Source organism: Pelobates fuscus, chromosome 2, assembly GCF_036172605.1.
Source record: "Pelobates fuscus isolate aPelFus1 chromosome 2, aPelFus1.pri, whole genome shotgun sequence".
NCBI classification, from domain to species: Eukaryota; Metazoa; Chordata; class Amphibia; order Anura; family Pelobatidae; genus Pelobates; species Pelobates fuscus.
The window spans coordinates 50,143,296-50,165,353 of NC_086318.1; the positions used below are offsets into that span (position 1 = coordinate 50,143,296).

A 22,058-nucleotide genomic window follows, 5' to 3' on the forward strand; every position below is an offset into this window, starting at 1 on the left:
TCCAGTGCATGCATATGGGTTATTATCCATTCACTAGAATGTTTATGTTGGTGTTGCGCTCGTTAGGAGTGGATTATACTGTATTGCGCTTGTTAAGAGTTGACTCTTTTATTTATTGGGCAGTGTCAGGATTCACGCCTTGACCTCCAGACTGCCAGACGGGGTCGCCCTTTTATTTCCCGAAGAGGGATTTGAACCTGTATGCTTGGCAGTTCTGAACCTGCTCTTTAACATCTGAGCCATTTCAGGACTTGGGATAACTCCTGTTTTATCTTGTATTGCCTGCAGCACTAAGGGGCTGGACTTCACCTGGCTCAGACCTGTCGATCACTCTCCAGCTGAACCTGATATACTAATCATCAAGGTATAAGACACTGCTCCTCCCTAAGGGCAGTGTCAGTTCAATGACTCTGGTTAGAGAGTTGCTACTCCACGTGCTAAGTATTCTCCTGACCTTAGATTGTGACTCGTATCTCCTGAATTCTGGCATCCTTTGACCTTGGCTTGTTACTCGTATCCCCTGATTTCCGGCACCCTCTGACCATTGGCTTACCTACGACTATTCTCCTGGATTTCCTTGTCTGTACTGCGACTACAAGCATTCAGCTGCACAGCCCCCGTGCACAGATTCACAGGCCAGGTGAGTTCTACCTTGACCACCTCGGCCTGTGTCTAAATGCAAGGGTGAGCTTTTATCTCTGCATGTTGGACTCCCAGCAAGGTAAGCCTGACATATTGAACTGACCGTTATGGAGTCCACAGAGATAATGCTCACCTCCCTTGCTCAGCAAGTGTCCAGCCTGACCCAGACTGTTTCGGAACTGCAGCAAGAACTTTTATCTCTTAAAGGCACAGTACGCCCAGTTCCAGAACCGTTTGTTGTGATGCCTGACCGCTTTGATGGTTCCCGTACCTCCTTCACAGCATTCAGACTGGATTGTGAACTTCTTTTTGCTCTCAAGCCTAAAACTTACAACAGTGACTTTGTCAAGGTCCGTTCGGCCATCAACTTACTTGTCGGACGGATCAAGGAGTGGGCATACCGGAAGCTACAGGAGAAAAACACTGTCTTGGACAGTTGGGAGTCATTTATGTCCGCAATGGACTCTCAGAGCTCTACCTCCAGGAAAGCTACTCCCAAGCCTGCTCCATCTAACCGCAGATCGCTGTTACCTAAAGAAAAGGACTCCTACCAAGTCCCCATAAGGTCACAACGCAAACCCTCCTCCAGTAAACCTCCTTGTACCCCTGTTTTCCCTCAAGCTAGCTATGAAACTCCAATGGACATGGAGGAACCGCCTTGTGACCCTGGTTTTCCTCTAGCTAGCTGTGAATCTCCAGTGGACAGGGAGGAACCCATGGAGATAGGCTTCGTCCGCTCTAAAACAAGACTGCCATCTAGAGAAAGAGATCGAAGGAGGGCGCGTTGTCTCTGTTTTTATTGTGGTGAAGAAGGGCACTTTATCTCTCACTGCCCTATTCGCCCAACTCGGCCTGAACCTCTTCAAGTGGGTACAATTCAGCTGCACCCTGTTATTCCGGCAACACGGCCTAAAAAATGTCAAAGGTGCTGTCGGATATTTCCACGTTCCGTGATGCAGAAGAGTACCCAGACTACGATGGCTGCTGATGCCAGTGGATCTCAAGACCACAAGAAATCACCACTTCCAGAAAACTCACCTATGGGTAATAGTTCAGATAAAATGGTTTGTGGGACTAAGTTTATTTCCGCCTGCACCAGGTCTCTGAATGGCCCAGACCTTTCTCCACCAGTACCCGACACTGATACCCCAAGGTCCCCGACTGAGGGACTCCACTCTGGATACTTCGATTACAAGGACTTCCTCAGTGATACGGAGTCCGAAGATGAGGAATACAGTTCCCAAAAGGAACCTGTTCACGCCCAGAGTGCGTTCTTAAGGGGAGGGTACTGTCAGGATTCACGCCTTGACCTCCAGACTGCCAGACGGGGTCGCCCTTTTATTTCCCGAAGAGGGATTTGAACCTGTATGCTTGGCAGTTCTGAACCTGCTCTTTAACATCTGAGCCATTTCAGGACTTGGGATAACTCCTGTTTTATCTTGTATTGCCTGCAGCACTAAGGGGCTGGACTTCACCTGGCTCAGACCTGTCGATCACTCTCCAGCTGAACCTGATATACTAATCATCAAGGTATAAGACACTGCTCCTCCCTAAGGGCAGTGTCAGTTCAATGACTCTGGTTAGAGAGTTGCTACTCCACGTGCTAAGTATTCTCCTGACCTTAGATTGTGACTCGTATCTCCTGAATTCTGGCATCCTTTGACCTTGGCTTGTTACTCGTATCCCCTGATTTCCGGCACCCTCTGACCATTGGCTTACCTACGACTATTCTCCTGGATTTCCTTGTCTGTACTGCGACTACAAGCATTCAGCTGCACAGCCCCCGTGCACAGATTCACAGGCCAGGTGAGTTCTACCTTGACCACCTCGGCCTGTGTCTAAATGCAAGGGTGAGCTTTTATCTCTGCATGTTGGACTCCCAGCAAGGTAAGCCTGACAGGCAGCTTGCCAGGTAGACCAGAGGTCGTATGACCAGGATCTTGGGATTACTCATCACCAGGTCAATGTTAGGTGGTGTGGGATCAGGGGGTTGTGCTGGCAGCAATTTTATCTGGAGAGATCGCTTCAGCGATATGTGACGGAACCAGTTATACTGCTGATTCTGCTGATCCACGCTGGTGGTTATTACCTGCGTCAAGAGCGTGCAACGCAAAAAGGGATATAATGAGGTGGATGTCGCTTCAACATGACAATATCACGATTCGTACAATGCTTGGGTGGATTGGTGATTCCTCATGTTGAACTAGAAGGAGATAACCATAATGCTATGCATACTGATTTGGTGCATCTTACTCATGTTTGTTTGGATACATTTAAAATGTGGTTACAAGCAATAATGACACAGGCGCTGGCTTTGGGGGGACGCATCCCCCTCCCTCTACTAGGGGTGGGGTCTGCGGTGGCGGGTTTCCTGCGCCAGCAAGTTTGGTAAATGAATAATGCCCGGACGGGCTTGGGGAGTCGCAGCCTGAATTTGGTTGATGACGAAGGATAGGCTGAAGAGGCTCTGGAAGAAGTTTAAAGTGTACCTGTCTGCTGGGTAAAACCAGCAGATGACAGTATTTGGTTATGCTGGTTTAAATAAAGCGGTGGCCGTTGCCCTTACCCACTTAACATGGTGTTGCGTTACTTATTGGGAATGGAAGGGTAACAGGATTTGGTGATCGAAGGAGTCAGCAGTCAAGGCCAACCCCCGGAGCGAATAGGGAGGGGGGAGCATGACTGCTGCCCTGAGGAGTTGGCATAGCAACCAAAAGGATACAGTTGGTTTTACAGTTGAAAGCATGGAATTCTGGGGAAAATTACCAGACTACTGGTGAACAATGCTGAGGGAGCCTGGCAGTGTCTTTCCCCACCCACCCTCCCTAATTGTTCTTTTCTGGAACTGTTGTTTTGTGTTGTGTTTCCTTTGTTCTCATTTTGTCACAGCTGCGGGTTTCCTGCGCCAGCAAGTTTGGTAAATGAATAATACCCGGACGGGCTTGGGGAGTCGCAGCCTGAATTTGGTTGATGACGAAGGACAGGCTGAAGAGGCTCTGGAAGAAGTGTACCTGTCTGCTGGGTAAAACCAGCAGCTGACAGTATTTGGTTATGCTGGTTTAAATAAAGCTGTGGCCGTTGCCATTACCCACTTAACATGGTGTTGCGTTACTTATTGGGAATGGAAGGGTAACGGGATTTGGTGATCGAAGGAGTCAGCAGTCATGCATCTTGAAAGTAAAAAAACCCTAGGGCAGAGTACATACTATTTGATAGTTGTGACCTCAACATCTGAGGAAAGGGATTTAGGGGATATTATTTCTGATGACTTAAAGGTAGGCAGACAATGTAATAGAGCAGCAGGAAATGCTAGCAGAATGCTTGGTTGTATAGGGAGATGTATTAGCAGTAGAAAGAGGGAAGTGCTCATGCCATTGTACAGAACACTGGTGAGACCTCACTTGGAGTACTGTACGCAGTACTGGAGACCGTATCTCCAGAAGGATATTGATACTTTAGAGAGAGTTCAGAGAAGGGCTACTAAACTGGTTCATGGATTAAAGGATAAAACTTACCAGGAAAGGTTAAAGGATATTAACATGTATTGCTTTGAGGAAAGATGAGACAGGGGGATATGATAGAAACATTTAAATACAAAAAGGCAATCACCACAGTAAAGGAGGAGACTATATTTAAAAGAAGAAAAACTTATACAACAAGTGGACATAGCCTTAAATTAGAGGGGCAAAGGTTTAAAAATAAAATCAGGAAGGAATACTTTACGGAGAGGGTAGTGGATGTATGGAATAGCCTTCCAGCTGAAGTGGTAGAGGTTAACACAGTAAAGGAGTTTAAGCATGCATGCAATAGGCACAAGGCTATCCTAACTATAAGATAAGGCCAGGGACTAATGGAAGTATTTGGAAAATTGGGCAGACTAGATGGGCCGAATGGTTCTTATCTGCCGTCACATTCTAGGTTTCTATGAAACATTTTTTTCATTATAAATATCTGATAATTGGATACCTATGTTTATAATTACCAATTCTGTGAAATTAATATTGAACTTGAAACACAATCATGCAATCAATGTGTATGTTACCTGAATAGCTAAATATCCAGACATATTGAAATTAATTTTAAGAATAAATTGTGATTACCACAAAAGGGTTTGGGAGTCTGAGTTGGTTAGCATGAGGAGGATATTGTCAGTGCAAACAATGTATTATTTCTATTCCTCTCCTTGCGTTTGTATAACCGGGAAGCAGATTTACATCCATTGTTATACATTTTCAGATAATATTGTAAAGATTACCTTATTATAAAGTTAAATAATTCTACAGAAAATAGTCTAGTTTCATCGATTTAAAAATGAGATTCTAAATATCAGTTTAGTTTTCTCCTAGATAAATCGTTACTAATGAGTTCTTCACCTGACCTCAAACTGTAATGAGGCCCCAAAAATTTGTTTCTCTCCCCCCCCCCCCCCTAAATTGAGAATTATGACAAAGGAATTGAAACATATAAGCTAAATTGGAAACATTCTTCTTCTTAGCCATTTTATTTTGTCCCTAAATGTACAATCCATTTGTTTACTCTGCTCAATTCCTAGTTTAATGCATTGAACATTAGCATGTTTGCTGTCAAATTGTTCCCAGGATCATTTGATATTTATTTTGAACATCCAGTGGGGCTCTGTAGCAATTTACAATTCCAGTTAACGGTATCCATCCAGAGTCTGGCAGGGGTACCCCAAGGTCTGTAACCCTTAAATATGAGCCATCTATTCACAAACTATCACATAAAAATAAATATTGTAGCCAGCATTTTTATGCAATGGAAATGAGAACTGGCTTATAACAAAATCCCCATTATTTTGACAATTTTAAATGCAGAAACATAGCTCAGGCCCTTTTTTTTTTTAGCATTATGTGTTCTAGACAGTTAGTAATCTTGCGGTGTTCAATTCCTAAATCCTGCCTCCAGGGGCAACGCATTTAGAAAATGTACACACACTCTTGTTACTAGTGAACAACTGCCAGTTTAGCTGATTCAGTAGATTCATTATTAAACCTTTGACTTTAGGACCAGAGTAGGAGAAAAACCCTACAGCCGGATGCAAAAAGTGCTCTATAAAGTGAATAAATGATCAGAGGAACATAAATTGCTAGGAAATTAAAAGGTATACTGTAAGCACCAAAACAACCTAATGCTTAATCAAGTTTATCCAGCCCTAGCCACACCTCCCCTACCTGAGGCTACAGCTTTGATTAAAAAATGGTTTAATTTTTAATCAGATTTTACAGCTCAGTGTGCTTACTTTAGAAGTTATGTCCAGCTGTTAATTGAATTTAACAACACACAAGTCTTCTTCAGGATATTAACAGAGCAGGAGATAGGAAATTCTAAATTAAACACACTGGCAATTAAAAAAAAAATTTATACATAGAACTTTCTTCATAGCAAGTGTGTAGGGAGACTGTGTAGGTCACCCACAGGGGAAATGTGACTATGGCTGCATAAACAATGTGATTTAACACCTAAAAAGGAGATAATTATGCAGTGTTTTGGTGCTTAGGGTCACTTTAAAAAGAGCAAGTTCTTTTTACCTCTATTAAAATGTAGTGCGATTGGCTAGAGTATTTTTAGTTGTACCAAGAAAAAAACATTACGTTTTCACCAAACAAAAAAATAATAGTGAATTGAAAGCCAAATTGCAAAATGTAGGCTAAGACAATACAAATGTTAGAACTGAAGGTGCACGAAGACTGCTTAGGGTTACAGGAGCTGAATAGAGAAGGACAAGCCATGTTGTTTAGGTAATAATTCACTCAGATGGAATCTCAATCATGATGCAAATTAAATGCTATGTACATATAGTATCATTAGTGATGCATTGCCGTGATTGTGCATAGCAGAAGCAATGATATTGCAATATTTGCCACGTTTAAACCACATTCTACATATGATGTCAGCTTATCGTTGGGTATTTTGACACCATTGTAACAGGGAGCAGCAAACAGAAGATAAAAGGCACTATCAAAACACAATATAAACAGATATCGACAGCAAAAAAAAGTCTACTAGTCAATTTAGCCTGTCAATTCCATATATAAAAATGCAGTATTTTTATAGTGCTTTTTTTAAACCTTGGGCATCGTACTAGAGTGCATATTTTAAGTATACTTGAATTTTGGTCCTATGATATTATTCTCTCCCAGTTCTTTTGAGAGGATCTCTCATCCATTTACAACTCTGAACCTTGCATTTAACATTTTCAATTGCCAATAATATACAATGTACGGCTGAATTCTCTAAAGAAATAAAAACATTACTCTGCTATTTAGTATGCAGTTTTCCCATTGACTTCAGTGGAGGAAGTTTTTTTTTTTTACACTCCTGTGCAAATCAAATTGCAAAAAAAAAAAAAAAAAAAAAAAAGCCTCTGTTGCTCTGTTTCGCTCCCCAAGTCACTCACATATGCTTTGGTTTCAAAGCCCAAATAACTTTAGTGTTGCCAGCAAACTAGCTATACTTATCTGTTCGTAAAAGTCATACGCCTTGTACTTAGCCGGTTGTGCATGCTAAAGTTATATCGAACAAACTTTAAAATTTATATATAGATACTGGTTTGCTGAAAATGCTAGATATTTTGACTACTGTGTCCTTAGCGTTGTTTGACCTCTATTATATTCACTTGGAGGACTTTCAATCCTGAAGTTTGCATAGCCACCCTTTACGGTGTTGAACAATTTTACAGGAGTGGCAACAATTCACATAAATTAGCATAGATAACATTATAAAAGTGCAGACTTTACAATGCTGTACATTTACTTTGTTTAATGAATATATCACTCGGACACCGCTAGGATTAAAATCTGTGTTTAACATTTGAATTATATTTTACTGTACATTTGTAGTGTTAGTACTGATAAAAACACACATGTGTAGTTTTGTTGCTATTTATTTTCATAAACATGAGGTATTTCAAAGTGCTATAGGATGAAGCACTAAAATTTACATTTTTTTTAAAAAGAATATGAGAAAAGACACAGAATTGGTAAACTGTCCAGTTCAATGTGCCAAAACCATGAACAAATACATTAACAAAGAAAAAAACAGGTTAAGAAAAAGGCATATATAATAATTTTCTTTACAAAACTCCTTAGTTCAAAAGTGATAAAGTAATATCTACTCAAAACTTACACAACTCATTTTCATACGAAAATATAAGTATCAAATTTAGTTATGTATCAACATCATACTAAAGTATACAGGCATTGTAAGAATTAGTACAGTACATAACGGAAGAAATGAACAATATATTTGTATACAAAACATGCTCCTCAAACATTGAGGTGTTACAGTACTTAGGTCTGAGCTTTCAGTTTAATATTGGTAGTTAATAGCATCCCAGCAAAGCCCAAGAAAAATGTACAAAAAGGCAAGTGGATGAATGATATTTACAGAAATTTACCCAGAGGTACAATTGCCAACCCTCAAAAGTAACATCTGTACAAAACGGTATAAGCACCATAACCAACCCTACCAAAAATTAAAGAAAAAAAACAAACAACAGGATAACAAATCAATAAAAAAAAAAAAAAAAAAAAGTCAGCAGCTCAAAAATGCTAACAAAAAAAAAAATTCTAAAAAGTATACAATATATATTTTATAAAATATATATATATATATATATATATAAAAAGTACAGTAAATAATTTGGCAAGTCTATTAATGAACTCCTTAAAATGTGATCCAGTTGATTTTAGAAAAACAAAAAATATATATACACACACTGCGGAGTGAGTTGAATTGAAATAAAACCAACATTCAGGAACATGGAAACGCCTTTTGTTTTAAAGATTCAAAAAATGTGCAAAGTGGCAGTGACAGTTCGTTTACAGGAGAAAACAAAACAAAAAAATGAGAATAAAAAATAGAAAAGCTTAGCAAGTCCGAGCCTTTTCCATTTTCTTGAGTAACTGTTGCTGTCGCATTTGCAAGTTTTCTTTTTCCTGCAATAATTTCTGCTCATCAGCCTGAAGTGAATGAACATATTCAGTGGCTTTTTTCAAGATGACCACTTTAGCTGCCTTGTCATTTTTAGCAAGTTCTGGTACGTGGTCCCTTAGTGTTAGAAAGCTTGACCTCAAGTCATTACGGCGCTGGCGTTCTAGGATATTGTGGTTCCGCCTTCGCTCGCTGTCTTCTGAGTCATAGTTGCGAGGACTAGAGCTTTTAGACTTTGGTGGTATTACGCTCTTCACTGTACGAGTCACCTCATTTTTCGGCTTCTTTTGAGGCGGGGCTACCTCCTCGGGTTCTACGTATGGTGAGGGAGCAGCGTAATTGTGTTGTTGATGAACTGGGGCACATCTCTTGAGGATCACTTCCCCTTGTGTGGTCTTTGCTGTAGCAAGGTTGGCGTTCTTCGCTCGTACGGTAATCGTGAGTGATGTCATCGACTTATTGGAGGAAGTCCGCCTTTTCTCTACTGTTACAACATCAATTTCTTCTTCTTCCTCCTCATCTTCATCTTCATCTTCCTCCTCCTCCTCCTCCTCCTCTTCATCATCATCTAGGAATAGACAATCAAATCATCAAGGTTAATTATCAGGTGGCGAACTATACACATTCAAACAACTGACACATTACAAAAAGTGTTGAAAAAAATTACAGCTTTTTGTTATTTGTTTATGGATATTTTTTGGATATTATAAACGGTGTAACGTGCAAAAAAAAAAAAAAAAAAATTACATTATGGTATAATGCATTAGTCATGACCTCACTAAATGGATTACATTAAATATAGTGACAGAAATTGTACAGTTAGCCACAGGCTTCAAGAAAAGGCACAAACTGTAGATTTACAGTACTTGGAAAAATACGATAACTCTACAAATCGTCTGCCAGTGTGACTGGAAGTCCAGACAATCGCTGGATTTGTTCCTAGGCAGAATGTGTGCCTGCTCAGATCTCTGGGCCCCTTTAAGCCAGAGATTTGGTTTACTGCCAAAAAGACAGCTGTTTGGAGGAAGCACTTCCTCACTCAAAACTGTCAAGGCGCAAACATGAAAGGGACTGGAGGCAGTTTATGATGATGGCCCCCGTGTGCACAAATAAGCTCAATTGTTTAACAATCCACTTTTCTAGACTCTTGAAGCCAGCAAACATCCCTGAATTGATTTTCCACATTGTGCCAATTCTCTTGTTAACTGTGCCATTGCTGTTAGAACATACAATACAATGCAAGCTACACCAGAAGAGGGAGAGTTAAACACTCTGAACCATGCAGAACCTCACTCTGAATACATAAAATACATTGAGTGCCCTAACATCTAATAAGCATGTCACATACATAAATGGGTGGCTCTCCGACTTAAGGACAGGGTGGAAATGGTGTTATAATTCTGCCTGAGAACCCTCTATTTAAGTTGCCAAGCATCTGTTACTAGTAACCAACATGATAGGATTACCTTTAGATATACAGTAACCCCGTCTGCTGCTTCAACTGCTTAAAAAGGCCTCTGTAATTCAATAAATCCTTTCAAACCCAAGAATACTGCCACCTTCTGGCTCCATAGATTAATACAGCAAACCATATATACATTTTGTTTTTATAAAGGCATGCACACTAGAAAAGGATTTTGAGATTTGAGACTATTGTGCCTGCAGCTTCTAAAATCATGTTACTTGTCAGATACATCCAATGCAAACGAGCAAATGAAAAAGTACAACCTTGACTCAAGCTTTTAAAAAAAAAAAAAAATACAAATTGCCCAAAAATACATTGCCAAAATGGTAGGCAATCTTCCATTGTTAGTAGTCTTGTGAAAATCCAAGAACACTCACATCCAGAACAAAAACAAAGAAAACCCCCTACAACTTTCACATTAAAAAAGTGCTGCAGACAGAATATTGTGATACCCTTCTTCAATAAAGCAACTATCCGAAATTGTGTATCTTAAAATTTATGGTAACCAAAAATACTTTTACCAGATGATTCATGCCAAAACTTTCAACAGACAGATTATTGATATAAATGGGAAGGTGGTAAACAACAGCTTTAAGCAACATTCTAACAAGGTTATTCACGAATACTAATACAGTAGCAAGTTAAAATATGAACAGCATAATTTAGGCTAAAATATCGAAAGCTGTGATTGAGAATTTACAGCAATTTTAGCCTACATTTTGCAATGTGGATTTTAATTAGACAACATTAAAGTTTAGTGTAGAACTCTGTCTGAGTGGAACAGTCACCTTGTAAACAAACAGCTTCTGCTTGCTCCACTGTTTAGAACTTTGCTCCAGATTTATTCTCTACAGGTAACACTCAAAAACTCATCATAACACAACAATAACCAGAACATACTACCTATGGCTTGGAAACAGTTATCACCTACAATTATATCAACTTACGAGGTAAACACTGCCAACTTGGTTTCAACACAACAGATCTTAGTTTTGCTATGTGTTCAAGAGACTTACACTCATCCAAATAGCAAAACACTTATCTATGGACAGTGAATATTTTTTGTTTCGGAAGAGTTCTCATAGATCCTAAATTTGTATTGTGTTAGATAGTTGCGTAGTAATCTAGGTTACTCACACACACACTATATATTTATAAAGCGCCAACAAATTCTGCAGCGCTGTACAATGGGTGGACTAACAGGCACGTAATTGTAACCAGACGAGTGGGACGCACAATGTGTAAATGTGTGTGTATATATTATTATTATTATTGCCATGTATATAGCGCCAACAGATTCCGTAGCGCTTACACATACATATACACACACACACATATACACACACACACACGTTTTTCTTTTGAAAACAAATAGTTGAACAAATTCAGCATGTAAATGGTAGGTGGTCTGTAAAAAGAATAGAAAGAGAGAAGACTATTTACCTGAATCGCTGCGGCTGTCATAGCCAGAACTACAGCTGGTCCTGCAGGACTGAGGGCAGCTCCTTACTGGCACAACAGCAGGCACGGTTGTGGATATGCTCGGGGATAACGGGGCGATACTGCTCGAAGATCCAGCCTGCACAACTCTACCATTCTCCCCCTTAATGACTGGAAAAGGAAAAACCACAGCTGGGTTCACACAGTGTGTGGCAGGGTTGGTCAAATCATCTCCTCGTTCTGATATGTTGCTGGTGGCAGGGGTGCCAGCCTGGTTTAGGTTGGTAGGTTCTGTGGCACCAGCACTTTTTCCCAGCTTCTCATTCACTGCCCTCTCTAGCTTCTCTCTGGCGGAGAATCCACTCCACATACAGTCCTGAATGATGATAGACTTTAGGTTGCAAGGAGACAAGCCAAGCTCTGTGCCCTGTAGTAAACCCCAGCCAGCTCCCCCCAACAGATCAGTCTCAGGTGGCAACAGCAGAAGCTCTGAAGCCCAGTCCAAAGAATCTCCATCAGCAGGCAAGCCATAATCCAGCAAGGGCCACTGCCCAGGAGACAGTGGGTCACTCTGCAACCCTGCTCGGCTGGGTGAAAGGGGAGGAGTGGGCAGCAGTTCAAACTTCTTCCATATGTCCTCTCCTGGGGGAGCAGAATCCGGGCCACACAAATAAAAATCATCCTCGTCTGGGTAGAAGCAAGGCTGCAAGGAGTCAAACTCCAGATCTGTGTTCTTACTCACCACGCCGGGCATTTTCCCAACTAATAATTACTTGGAGAATACAATTATCCAAAGAGAACGCCAACTCCTACCTGAAGAAAAAAAAAAAAAAAAAAAAAAAAAAAAAAAAACTATGAGACACCAGTCAAGAATACATAGTAGATGAGAATGGACGTGAGAGATCTTGTGTATGGGTGGCACTAGAAATGAATAACAAAAAACAGCAGCTGCAAATGCCAGTGATCCATGGAGTTTAGGGGAGTCTGTGCTAGGCGCTGCAGGCAGAGGATGTATAGATGTGTCTGCAGTGCTGGGAAAGCTCTGCACCAATCATTAGCAACTCCCACATTGCCTCTTATTACTGCACTCACTACCACTGCCTGATACCACTGAACCTGTATGCATTGCTATGAAAGCACAGGCAACAGAACACACACAAAATGACAAAAATCATCAAGGCAAGCAATCACTCCAGCATTCTATCATCTACAATCGTGTCCAATTTTCCAACCTCTATTTCTGTTAGCAGCACAATCCCACTTCTTAATAATAATAATAATAATAATAATAATAATAATAATAAAAAAATTCAAATCAGTCTGATTGTGTAAAAACCACACAGAAGCATATTTTAAACACACACACACACACACACACATAAAATTATTTACAACATTTATGAAATTCTGCAGTCTAGCACTAACCCAATTGACTTACTGAAAAAAAGGCAAGCAGTACCTATCAGACCACACAAGTGATACATAGCAAAAAGCAAAGCAGACTATATGCAGGGCTGAAGAATTGGACTGTGGCAGTATATTAATTGTACAAGGAAACTGAGATGCAGGCACTCTTTTGGAAAATTGTGAGTATAGATTTCTGTGCAGAGACACAGACAGCATGGGGGTGGAGGCGATGCAGACAGCATATGGGGTGTAAAATGCAGACAGCATATGGAGTAGGAACAAGATTCAGACATTATGTAGGATTAGAGATGCAGGGAACATGTATATGCAGACAGAAGAGTTGGAAGGAAATAGTAGTAGAATGGAATATGTATAAACAGTATTTAGAGTTGCAGATTCATATGGCAGAGTGCAAGCAGCATGTAAACTAGAATATAGGATAGAAGGTATGTAAAGTGGCAAATGCAGGCAGAGATGCAGTAGAGAATAGGAGATGCAGATAGTAATTAGGATTGGAGATGCAGATAGAACAGCAAATGCATTGTGCAATAATAGGAGATGTTGGTAAGAGTAGTTTATAAAAAAAAAAAAAAAAAAAAGGTAAGCAGGAGAATGGGAATGCAGACACATGCCAGGGGATGCAGAGGGTGTCTAGGGTTTGATATACAGGCATATGGATGGGGATACTGAGGATTGTTTGGGTTGTATTGATGATAGTGATACAGTGAGCGTGTATAGGCTGTAGATGTGACAGATGGCAGAGTATGCAGAAGAGATCTATAGCAGGGCATGCAGAGGGTAGGAGAGATCTAGAGCAGGGCATGCAGAGGGTAGGAGAGATCTAGAGCAGGGCATGCAGAGGGTAGGAGAGATCTAGAGCAGGGCATGCAGAGGGTAGGAGATATCTAGAGCAGGGCATGCAGAGGGTAGGAGATATCTAGAGCAGGGCATGCAGAGGGTAGGAGAGATCTAGAGCAGGGCATGCAGAGGGTAGGAGATATCTAGAGCAGGGCATGCAGAGGGTAGGATATATTTAGAGCAGTGCATGCTGAAAGCAGTTGACACAGAGAGCAGAGTATGCAGGGGGTAGCAGATACAGAGGTAAGAACAGCACAGAGAGTAAAAGAGACAGGGGGCATGAAATGCTGAGGATTGGAAGGATTGCATTGAATGTAGAGTGCAGGATATGCAGAGGGTATAAGAAACAGGGCATGTATGCCTGGATATGCTGACAGAGGGCAGAACATGCAGCTGATTTGCAAGGCTGGATATGCTGGCAGAGGGCAGAACATGCAGCTGATTTGCAGGGCTGCAGATGGTATTTAGGATTACAGATGCTGACAGGGGGCAGTAGACATAGATGGCATGCTAGGTAGGAGAAGCTGTCAGAGGGCAAGTTGGGTTGGACTTGAAGAGATGCTGACAGAGGGTATGTTTGGCTGAATATGTGGGTGTAATGCATGCTCCATACAGAGGATGGCTAAGACTGGATGTAGTGTCAATAGCGACAGTGAACAAGGTGGCAGTGTGGATGGTACTAGATGACAGTGTGAATGGTGGCAGTGGGGACAGTGTACAATATGGCAGTATGAATGGTGGCAATAGGAACATGATGGCAGTGTAAATAGTGGCAGTAGGGACAGTAAATGGTGACAGTGTAAATAGTGACAGTAAGGACTGTTCAAGGTGGCAGTGTAAATAGTGGCAATATGAATGGTGGCAATGGGGACAGTGTACAAGGTGGCAGTGTAAATAGTGGCAGTAGGGACTGTATAAGGTGGCAGTGTAAATAGTGGCAGTGTAAACTTACCTCTCTCTGTCACTGCGATGCTCCGTACTGCTCTATCCCTGCATCTACAGGGTTAATGTAACAGCCAGTCAGTGAATGTAGTGCACTATCCAGCATGCACCAGACCTGCACCCTGCCACTGTATCCCTGCAATACTGTCACTGCATGCACTGTTTCCCTGCAATGCTGTCACTGTTTCCCTGCAATGCTCCCTGTCACTGCATCCCTCCAGTGCTGTCACTGCATGCACTGTTTCCCTGCAATGCTGTCACTGTATTCATGCAATGATCCCTGTCACTGCATGCACTGTATCCCTGCAATGCTCCCTGTCACTGCATGCACTGTATTCCTGTGCATGCAGTATGTCACTGTAGGCACTGTCACTGAATGCACTAACCCTACACACTGTCACGGGAGGCAGTGCCCACTAACCCTGCACACTGTCACTGGATGCACTGCACTAACCCTGCACACTGTCACTGGATGCACTGCACTAACCCTGCACCCTCTGCCTGCACACTGTCACTGAATGCACTTTGAAGCTGTTGGATGTTATTAACTAAAAAAAAAAAAAAAAAAAAACGTCTGACACACCCGAGAGAAAGGAGGGGGAGAGACACAGGGAAAAGCCGAGACCCAATTTCACCTCCTCCTCCTCCCATCCCACTGACTGCCATAGAAAGCAGGGGAGGCGCTAGAGATTTCGCGCCAAAACCATTGGTGTCCCTTCCCCTCCCTCCCAGCCCCTCACTGCCGGCTGCTGGAGGTGTCACCCTGGTGGTCGCTACTTATCGCCCCATAGGTTTCCGGCTCACCGAGCAGCCGGCGGTGTGCTTCCCCAGCTTCAAAGGCTGAGAGGGGGAGGCAGATAGGAAGGGGCTCTGCTGTACAGGAGGGCTGGCTGCAGGGGATGGGCTGACATGGCCATTATACACAGAGAGTGAGAGAGAGAGAGAGAGAGAGAGAGAGACCTATACAGTGTGAGCGAGAGAGACCTATACAGTGTGAGCATGAGAGAGACCTATACAGTGTGAGCGAGAGAGAGACCTATACAGTGTGAGCGAGAGAGAGACCTATACAGTGTGAGCGAGAGAGACCTATACAGTGTGAGAGAGAGACCTATACAGTGTTATACAGAGAGAGACCTATACAGTGTTATACAGAGAGAGACCTATACAGTGTTATACAGAGAGAGAGACCTATACAGTGTTATACAGAGAGAGAGACCTATACAGTGTTATACAGAGAGAGACCTATACAGTGTTATACAGAGACCTACTGCATATTGCAGTGTTATACAGAGAGAGAGTGCAAGACCTACAGTGTTATACAGAGACCTACAGTGTTATAGAGAGAGAGACCTATACAGTGTTATACACAGAGAGAGAGAGAGCCCTATACAGTGTTATACAGAGAGAGACTCCTATACAGTGTTATACACAGAGAGAGACCCCTATACAGTGTTATACACAGAGAGAGACCCCTATACAGTGTTATACACAGAGAGAGACCCATACAGTGTTATACAGAGAGAGAGACCTACAGTGTTAGAGAGAGAGACCTATACAGTGTTATACAGAGATAGAGACCTATACAGTGCAGGCAGTGTTATACGGAGAGAGAGACCTACTGCATATTGCAGTGTTATACAGAGAGACCTACTGCATAGTGCAGTGTTATACAGAGAGACATAGTGCAGTGTTATAGAGAGAGACACTGCATATTGCAGTGTTATACAGAGATCTACTAAAAAGTGCAGTGTTATACAGAGAGACACTGCATATTGAAGTGTTATACAGAGAGACCTACTGCATATTACAGGCAGTGTTATACAGAGCAAGATAAATCGACTGCATATTGCAGTGTTATACAGAGAGAGACCTACTGCACATTGCAGTGTTGTACAGAGACCTACTGCACATTGCAGTGTTGTACAGAGACCTACTGCACATTGCAGTGTTGTACAGAGACCTACTGCTCATTGCAGTGTTGTACAGAGACCTACTGCACATTGCAGTGTTGTACAGAGACCTACTGCACATTGCAGTGTTGTACAGAGACCTACTGCACATTGCAGTGTTGTACAGAGACCTACTGCACATTGCAGTGTTGTACAGAGACCTACTGCACATTGCAGTGTTGTACAGAGACCTACTGCACATTGCAGTGTTATAGAAAGAGAGACCTACTGCATATTACAGGCAGTGTTATACAGAGCAACAGAAATCGACTGCATATTGCAGGCAATGTTATGCAGCGAGAGACCTGCTACATTATTGCAGGCGGTGTTAAACAGAGAGGGCTACTGCACATTGCATACGGTATTATACAGAGAGAATTACTGCATATTGCAGGCATTGTTAAACAGAGAGCTACTGCATATTGCAGTGCTTTACAGAGAGCTACTGCGTAGTGCAGTGTTGTATATAAAGAGAGCTACTGCGTAGTGCAGTGTTGTATATAGAGAGAGCTACTGCGTAGTGCAGTGTTGTATATATAGAGAGCTACTGCGTAGTGCAGTGTTGTATATAGAGAGAGCTACTGCGTAGTGCAGTGTTGTATATAGAGAAAGAGCTACTGGATATTGCAGTGTTATATAGAGAGAGCTACTGGATATTGCAGAGTTATATAGAGAGAGCTACTGCATATTGCAGTGTTGTATAGAGAAAGAGCTACTGGATATTGCAGTGTTGTATAGAGAAAGAGCTACTGCATATTGCAGTGCTTTACAGAGAACCACTGCGTATTGCAGGCAGTGTTGTACAGAGTATGGAAGGCAATTTCCTTTATAAAGTAATAGTTTCGGAGTATTGCAGGCAATTCATATTATACAGAGTGGGGTTCTGCACTTTGCTAAAATGTACTACATTTGGTTTAGGTGTTACACACCAAGGGTTTGATAACGTAGAGGCTAACTGTGTTGAAAATAGGAACTGGGGGTTGCAGAATATCTGGAGTTTATTCTCATGTGCTGGGGTTAATTAAATGTGGTGTATATTATTCAAGGTTTGTGGTTTTATTATACAGAGGCTGGAGTTGGTTACTGCTGTCTAATATGCAGTGGTATAACTGCCTAATATTAGGCTAGAAAAATATACATTGGCTGAAGATTTCAACTTAAAATGCTTGAACTTGACATAGACCTGGGCAGTGGATGACGTTTTGGCTCTAGAACCTGCAACATAGTTCAACTCAGGACCAAAGTGGGATATTATTTATTTTTATTGCTAAAAATCACAGGGGTAAATGCTGGGATTTGTTGTGTTAAAATGTGATGCTCACCTTGGCTAATTTTAGTTTAGGACCAGATTGGATGATTTAAGTAAAATTTTGAATTAAATTGTATTTCCTCTTTAGAAATGCATATTCCTATATAGTATTTCTATTCTATACTTTGAAGTTTGCAGGAGGGAGAGATACAGGCATGTTCTTTTCTCTAGTGAGGTAAAAAATTGCAAGCTGTAGCTATTAGCCACCTAGTCGGTGAGGCAGCCCCTTATTTTTTTTTTTTATTTAAATACAAGATCACTTTTTGGGTTTGTTACTTAAACCACAAATGGCGACATTTTTGAATTTCCACATGACAAAATCTAGAACAAAAAAAAAACCTTTTTGTTCTGTTGGCTAAACATGTGCATTCTTTTTAGTTTACCACCATGCAAGGTTTAGTAGGTAGAACCTCTGTTTTAAAAGTTTTCTTCTTACTTTGCGCAAGGGTAGTCATTTTACTGCTCATTTTTTTTTCTCACCCACAGCGCTGTATATTAGGTGAACTAATAAAGAAGGAGCTGCAACAACAGACGTTGGATGTACAGGAACAGAAGGTGCTGAGGAAAATGCATACAGTATTCACACACTTTAGGCTTTTTTATGTCTGAGTGTGACCAGGCTAACACTCATGTGTACCATTTCAGGAATATACTTTTCTTAACAAATGGAAAATCATGGTTTCTAGCAGCAGTCATTGCAAGCGAAACCAGTGATATAATCTTTCGCCTACTTGGCACGCCAGTGTTTTATTTTATTCCCCCTTGCACTTTTTTGTGTGTGGGCTGATGAAAGTAAGGTACAGGCTATGTAACAGGAGAGACCACCCTCTCAAGCCAGCATCAGCAATTTAGTAAATAAGGAGTTGCTGTTCACTGGTTTGCTCGAACAGAGTGTGACACCTTGTGGACGCTATCAGAATCCCTCACTTATATAACAAGGAGTGCCTTCCTAAACACTAGTTACACCTAGAACGTGTATATAGATGTGGGGACCTGCTTGTGTTGCACAATATGTTTGCTTGTTATATTAAAGACTGAACTACTTTCATGAATTTGCATTTTTATTGAGTAATGGTGTCCTTATACTATTTACTTATTTGCCTCAGGGCTTATTAACTAAACTGTAATTTGAAAAATAAATTGCAACATTTAGGTCATAATGGTTAGATTGGAGCAATTCTCCAATTCAACCGTTTCCATCTTTTTGCCCTATTTCTTTATATATAATATTACTTCTATTTGTGTGTGTGTATATGTTTATACAACATAAAATAACATAAAATAAAATAAATATATTAATTTCTGTTAGTAAACCAGTTAAAACAATGTGGTAGATGTGCACAAACGCCATGGCTGTTGGAAAAGTATTGTGGAAATGCCAGAGAATAAATTAAAGACCTTACCTATTCACACACATATATTCACAGTTCTGCACTAAACAATACATTATCAGGAATTCACTAAAAACTCAACATGTTCACTTTTAAACCATGCCTAATGTTTTGTAACTTCTAATTCAGCTATTTGCGTAAACACTGATCATTATATGCACTGGTAGAGTTAAAGGGACACTATAATCACCCAAACAACTTTAGGTTAATTGAGACGATTTTGTGTAAAGATCATGCCACTGAAGTCTCAATTGCTTAATTCTCTGCCTTTTAGGAGTTGTCACTTTTTGTTTCTGTTTATGCAGTCCGATCCCTACCTCCCCTGGCTTTGACTCACAAGCCTGCATAAAAAAATAATGGTTTCATTTTCAATCAGATGTTAAGTGACACTCCAGGCATCTAAATTAAGTTGTTATGGTGCCTAGAGGCACTCTTATGTCAAGGGGTTAAACCGTTCTCAGATGGTTTAACCCTTACGTTACCTCCAGTGTCAGTCGCCACTCCTCCACTGACGGCTTCCAGTCTCTGAATCTTCAGATTCGGTTTCAGTCAATCACTAAATTGGCTTGCAAAAGGTACATTTCTTTACAGAAATTAATAGCAAAAAAAACCGTGCTGTATAGACGCTCAAATAATAATATAATGAAGACCCTGGTTCCACTAAGCAGCTCAACACACGTGAAGGTACCTCCAAACCTTAACACAATAACATGCGGAACAATGGGGTGATGAAAGTAGAAAGGTCACAACAGACAAGACCCAGTGGAGCGCTAATAGAATAAAATAACACCCTTTTATTAAGGGATATAAATATAAGAGAATCTGGAGGGAAAGAGATATAATAGAAACAATGGTGTAGTATATATGGACTGGATGGTCTTAGAGAGAAGAATTATGTTGTAACAAACTCACATGGTACAGAGCCTGAAAGGGATAGGCTCAAATCATAAGCGCAGGGGTATTTTAAAGCAAATACCAAGCTTCTTCAATGACTGTGTGGCAATCCTCAAAGAAAGGGAGAAAAAAGGACAATGGACCGAAGTCCTAGTGTATTATCCTCAACCCAAAATGGTGCCAGAACAAATACAAATGCTTGCTCACCTTTAAGAGAGCCAATCCAAACTGGGCTCTCAGTATAATAGATGGTGTGCCTTTAAGAGGGCACTGCTCTTCTTTTTAGCAGGAAAATAGATGCAGGTCGTGGACTCAAATATAAAAAACTAATTTATTATAAAACACTTACATAAAATGCAAAAATAAAAAGCTCCCATAAATGAATGGTGCCGAAATGAGTCCTCTTCCGAGACGCGTTTCACCTTGTACAAAGGCTTTTTCAATCGGTGTCCTGCTTGTATTTCCCGCTGATTAAATACCCAGAGAGTCCTTTCCTATTGGTTCCTGATGTCTTCCGGTTTCCCAAATTTGGCAAAAGGTGTTCCGATCAGCTGTTGTGAAGGTTCGTAATACCGGAAGTGACGTATCGCACTTGCCGCAACGTCACTTCCGTTTCGATCGTAGCCGCCATATTTGTCATTGGCAGGCATCAAACTCGTTCTCATTACATTAATGTGTTCAACATTATATAAACGAACATAGAGGAAAAGAGAAAGGAGATCAGTTTGGCATCTTGACTCCATAAGTATATTCAATAAGACAATAAGACCAATGAAGAATGTAAATAAAAAGTAATGAGATTGATTAATTTTGTTAAACAACAGCCTATATTAGCTGTGTAGATAAGTTGTCATTTTAACCTTTTGCATTTAAATGCATATGTAAATCTCCAATGACTACCTTAAAAGAATACAAAATCAATTCGTTGTTAACGAGATATGGATGTAAATTACAGGCACACTTCATTCACATGGAATAACCTGTTTAGTAGTCATATATGTAGAATATTTAAATATTTACAGACATCTTCAGTAGTGACATTGTCTTAAAGAGGTACACTGTTAATTATATATTAGAAAAAGGTGAATTAAATTACAAGCTTAATAACTCATCATAGTGGAGAACATTTCTTTACAAGCAAGTTTAGTGAATGGGGAGTCACTGATTGGCTAAGAGAGTCAGTTGACCACTTTCAGCCAACCAGCGGTGCCCTTGCCTGGTGGCACGAATCTCAAAATTGAGAAGTCGCTAGGTAAAGAGTGAAGACTGGCGCTGAAGGAAACTTAAGGGTTAAAGCCCTCAAGAACGGTTTCACCTCTAGAAATAAGAGTGTCTCGAGGGGCATCCTTGCACCATAACTTAATTGAGATAAAGTTTTAGTGCCTGGAGTGTCCTTTAACTGCAAGGTCTTGCAAGCTATTAACAGAGCAGGAGATACATTCAGGAGATACATAAATAAAAAAAGAATATGCAATAAAGGAAGTGTATACATTAGATGACTCTATGCCGGAAGTGTTTAGGATGGCTGTGTAAGTCACACATGAAGATGCATGAAGATATTACTAGGGCTGCATAAACAAAGTGATTTAACTCCTAACTGGCAGAGAATTGAGCAGTGAAACTGCAGGGGAATGACATATACACAAAAACTGCTTCATTAAACAAAAGTTGTTTTAGTGACTAGTTTCCCATTAAAACACAAATTTTTTTTGTTTTGTTTATTTTTGTTTATAAATAAAAAAATTTGACACCTCAAAAAGTGACAACAGGATTGCGTAGTCTCTATCATTAAATTAATTGTACAGCTA

General features: G+C 40.8%; 1 protein-coding gene across 1 annotated transcript; it reads right to left on the bottom strand.

The window, feature by feature from the left end:
- Window positions 1-8,360: 8,360 nt before the first annotated feature.
- MYCN (MYCN proto-oncogene, bHLH transcription factor) lies at window positions 8,361-14,848 on the bottom strand. Its single transcript, XM_063440868.1, has 3 exons — window positions 14,718-14,848; window positions 11,504-12,313; window positions 8,361-9,163 (listed from the first exon to the last, which is right to left on the bottom strand). The coding sequence occupies exons 2-3, from the start codon at window positions 12,252-12,254 to the stop codon at window positions 8,532-8,534; spliced, it is 1,383 nt and encodes a 460-aa protein (XP_063296938.1). The 5' UTR covers window positions 12,255-12,313; window positions 14,718-14,848; the 3' UTR covers window positions 8,361-8,531.
- Between the last annotated feature and the right edge of the window lie 7,210 nt (window positions 14,849-22,058).

What these genes read in the sequence shown, in the direction of transcription:
- MYCN (XM_063440868.1), bottom strand. Translation starts at nt 12,254, where the DNA reads ATGCCCGGCGTGGTGAGTAAGAACACAGATCTGGAGTTTGACTCCTTG. An exon ending in TGACAGCCGCAGCGATTCAG is followed by an intron (nt 9,164 to 11,503) that starts GTAAATAGTCTT and finishes GTCTATTCCTAG; the next exon opens with ATGATGATGAAGAGGAGGAG.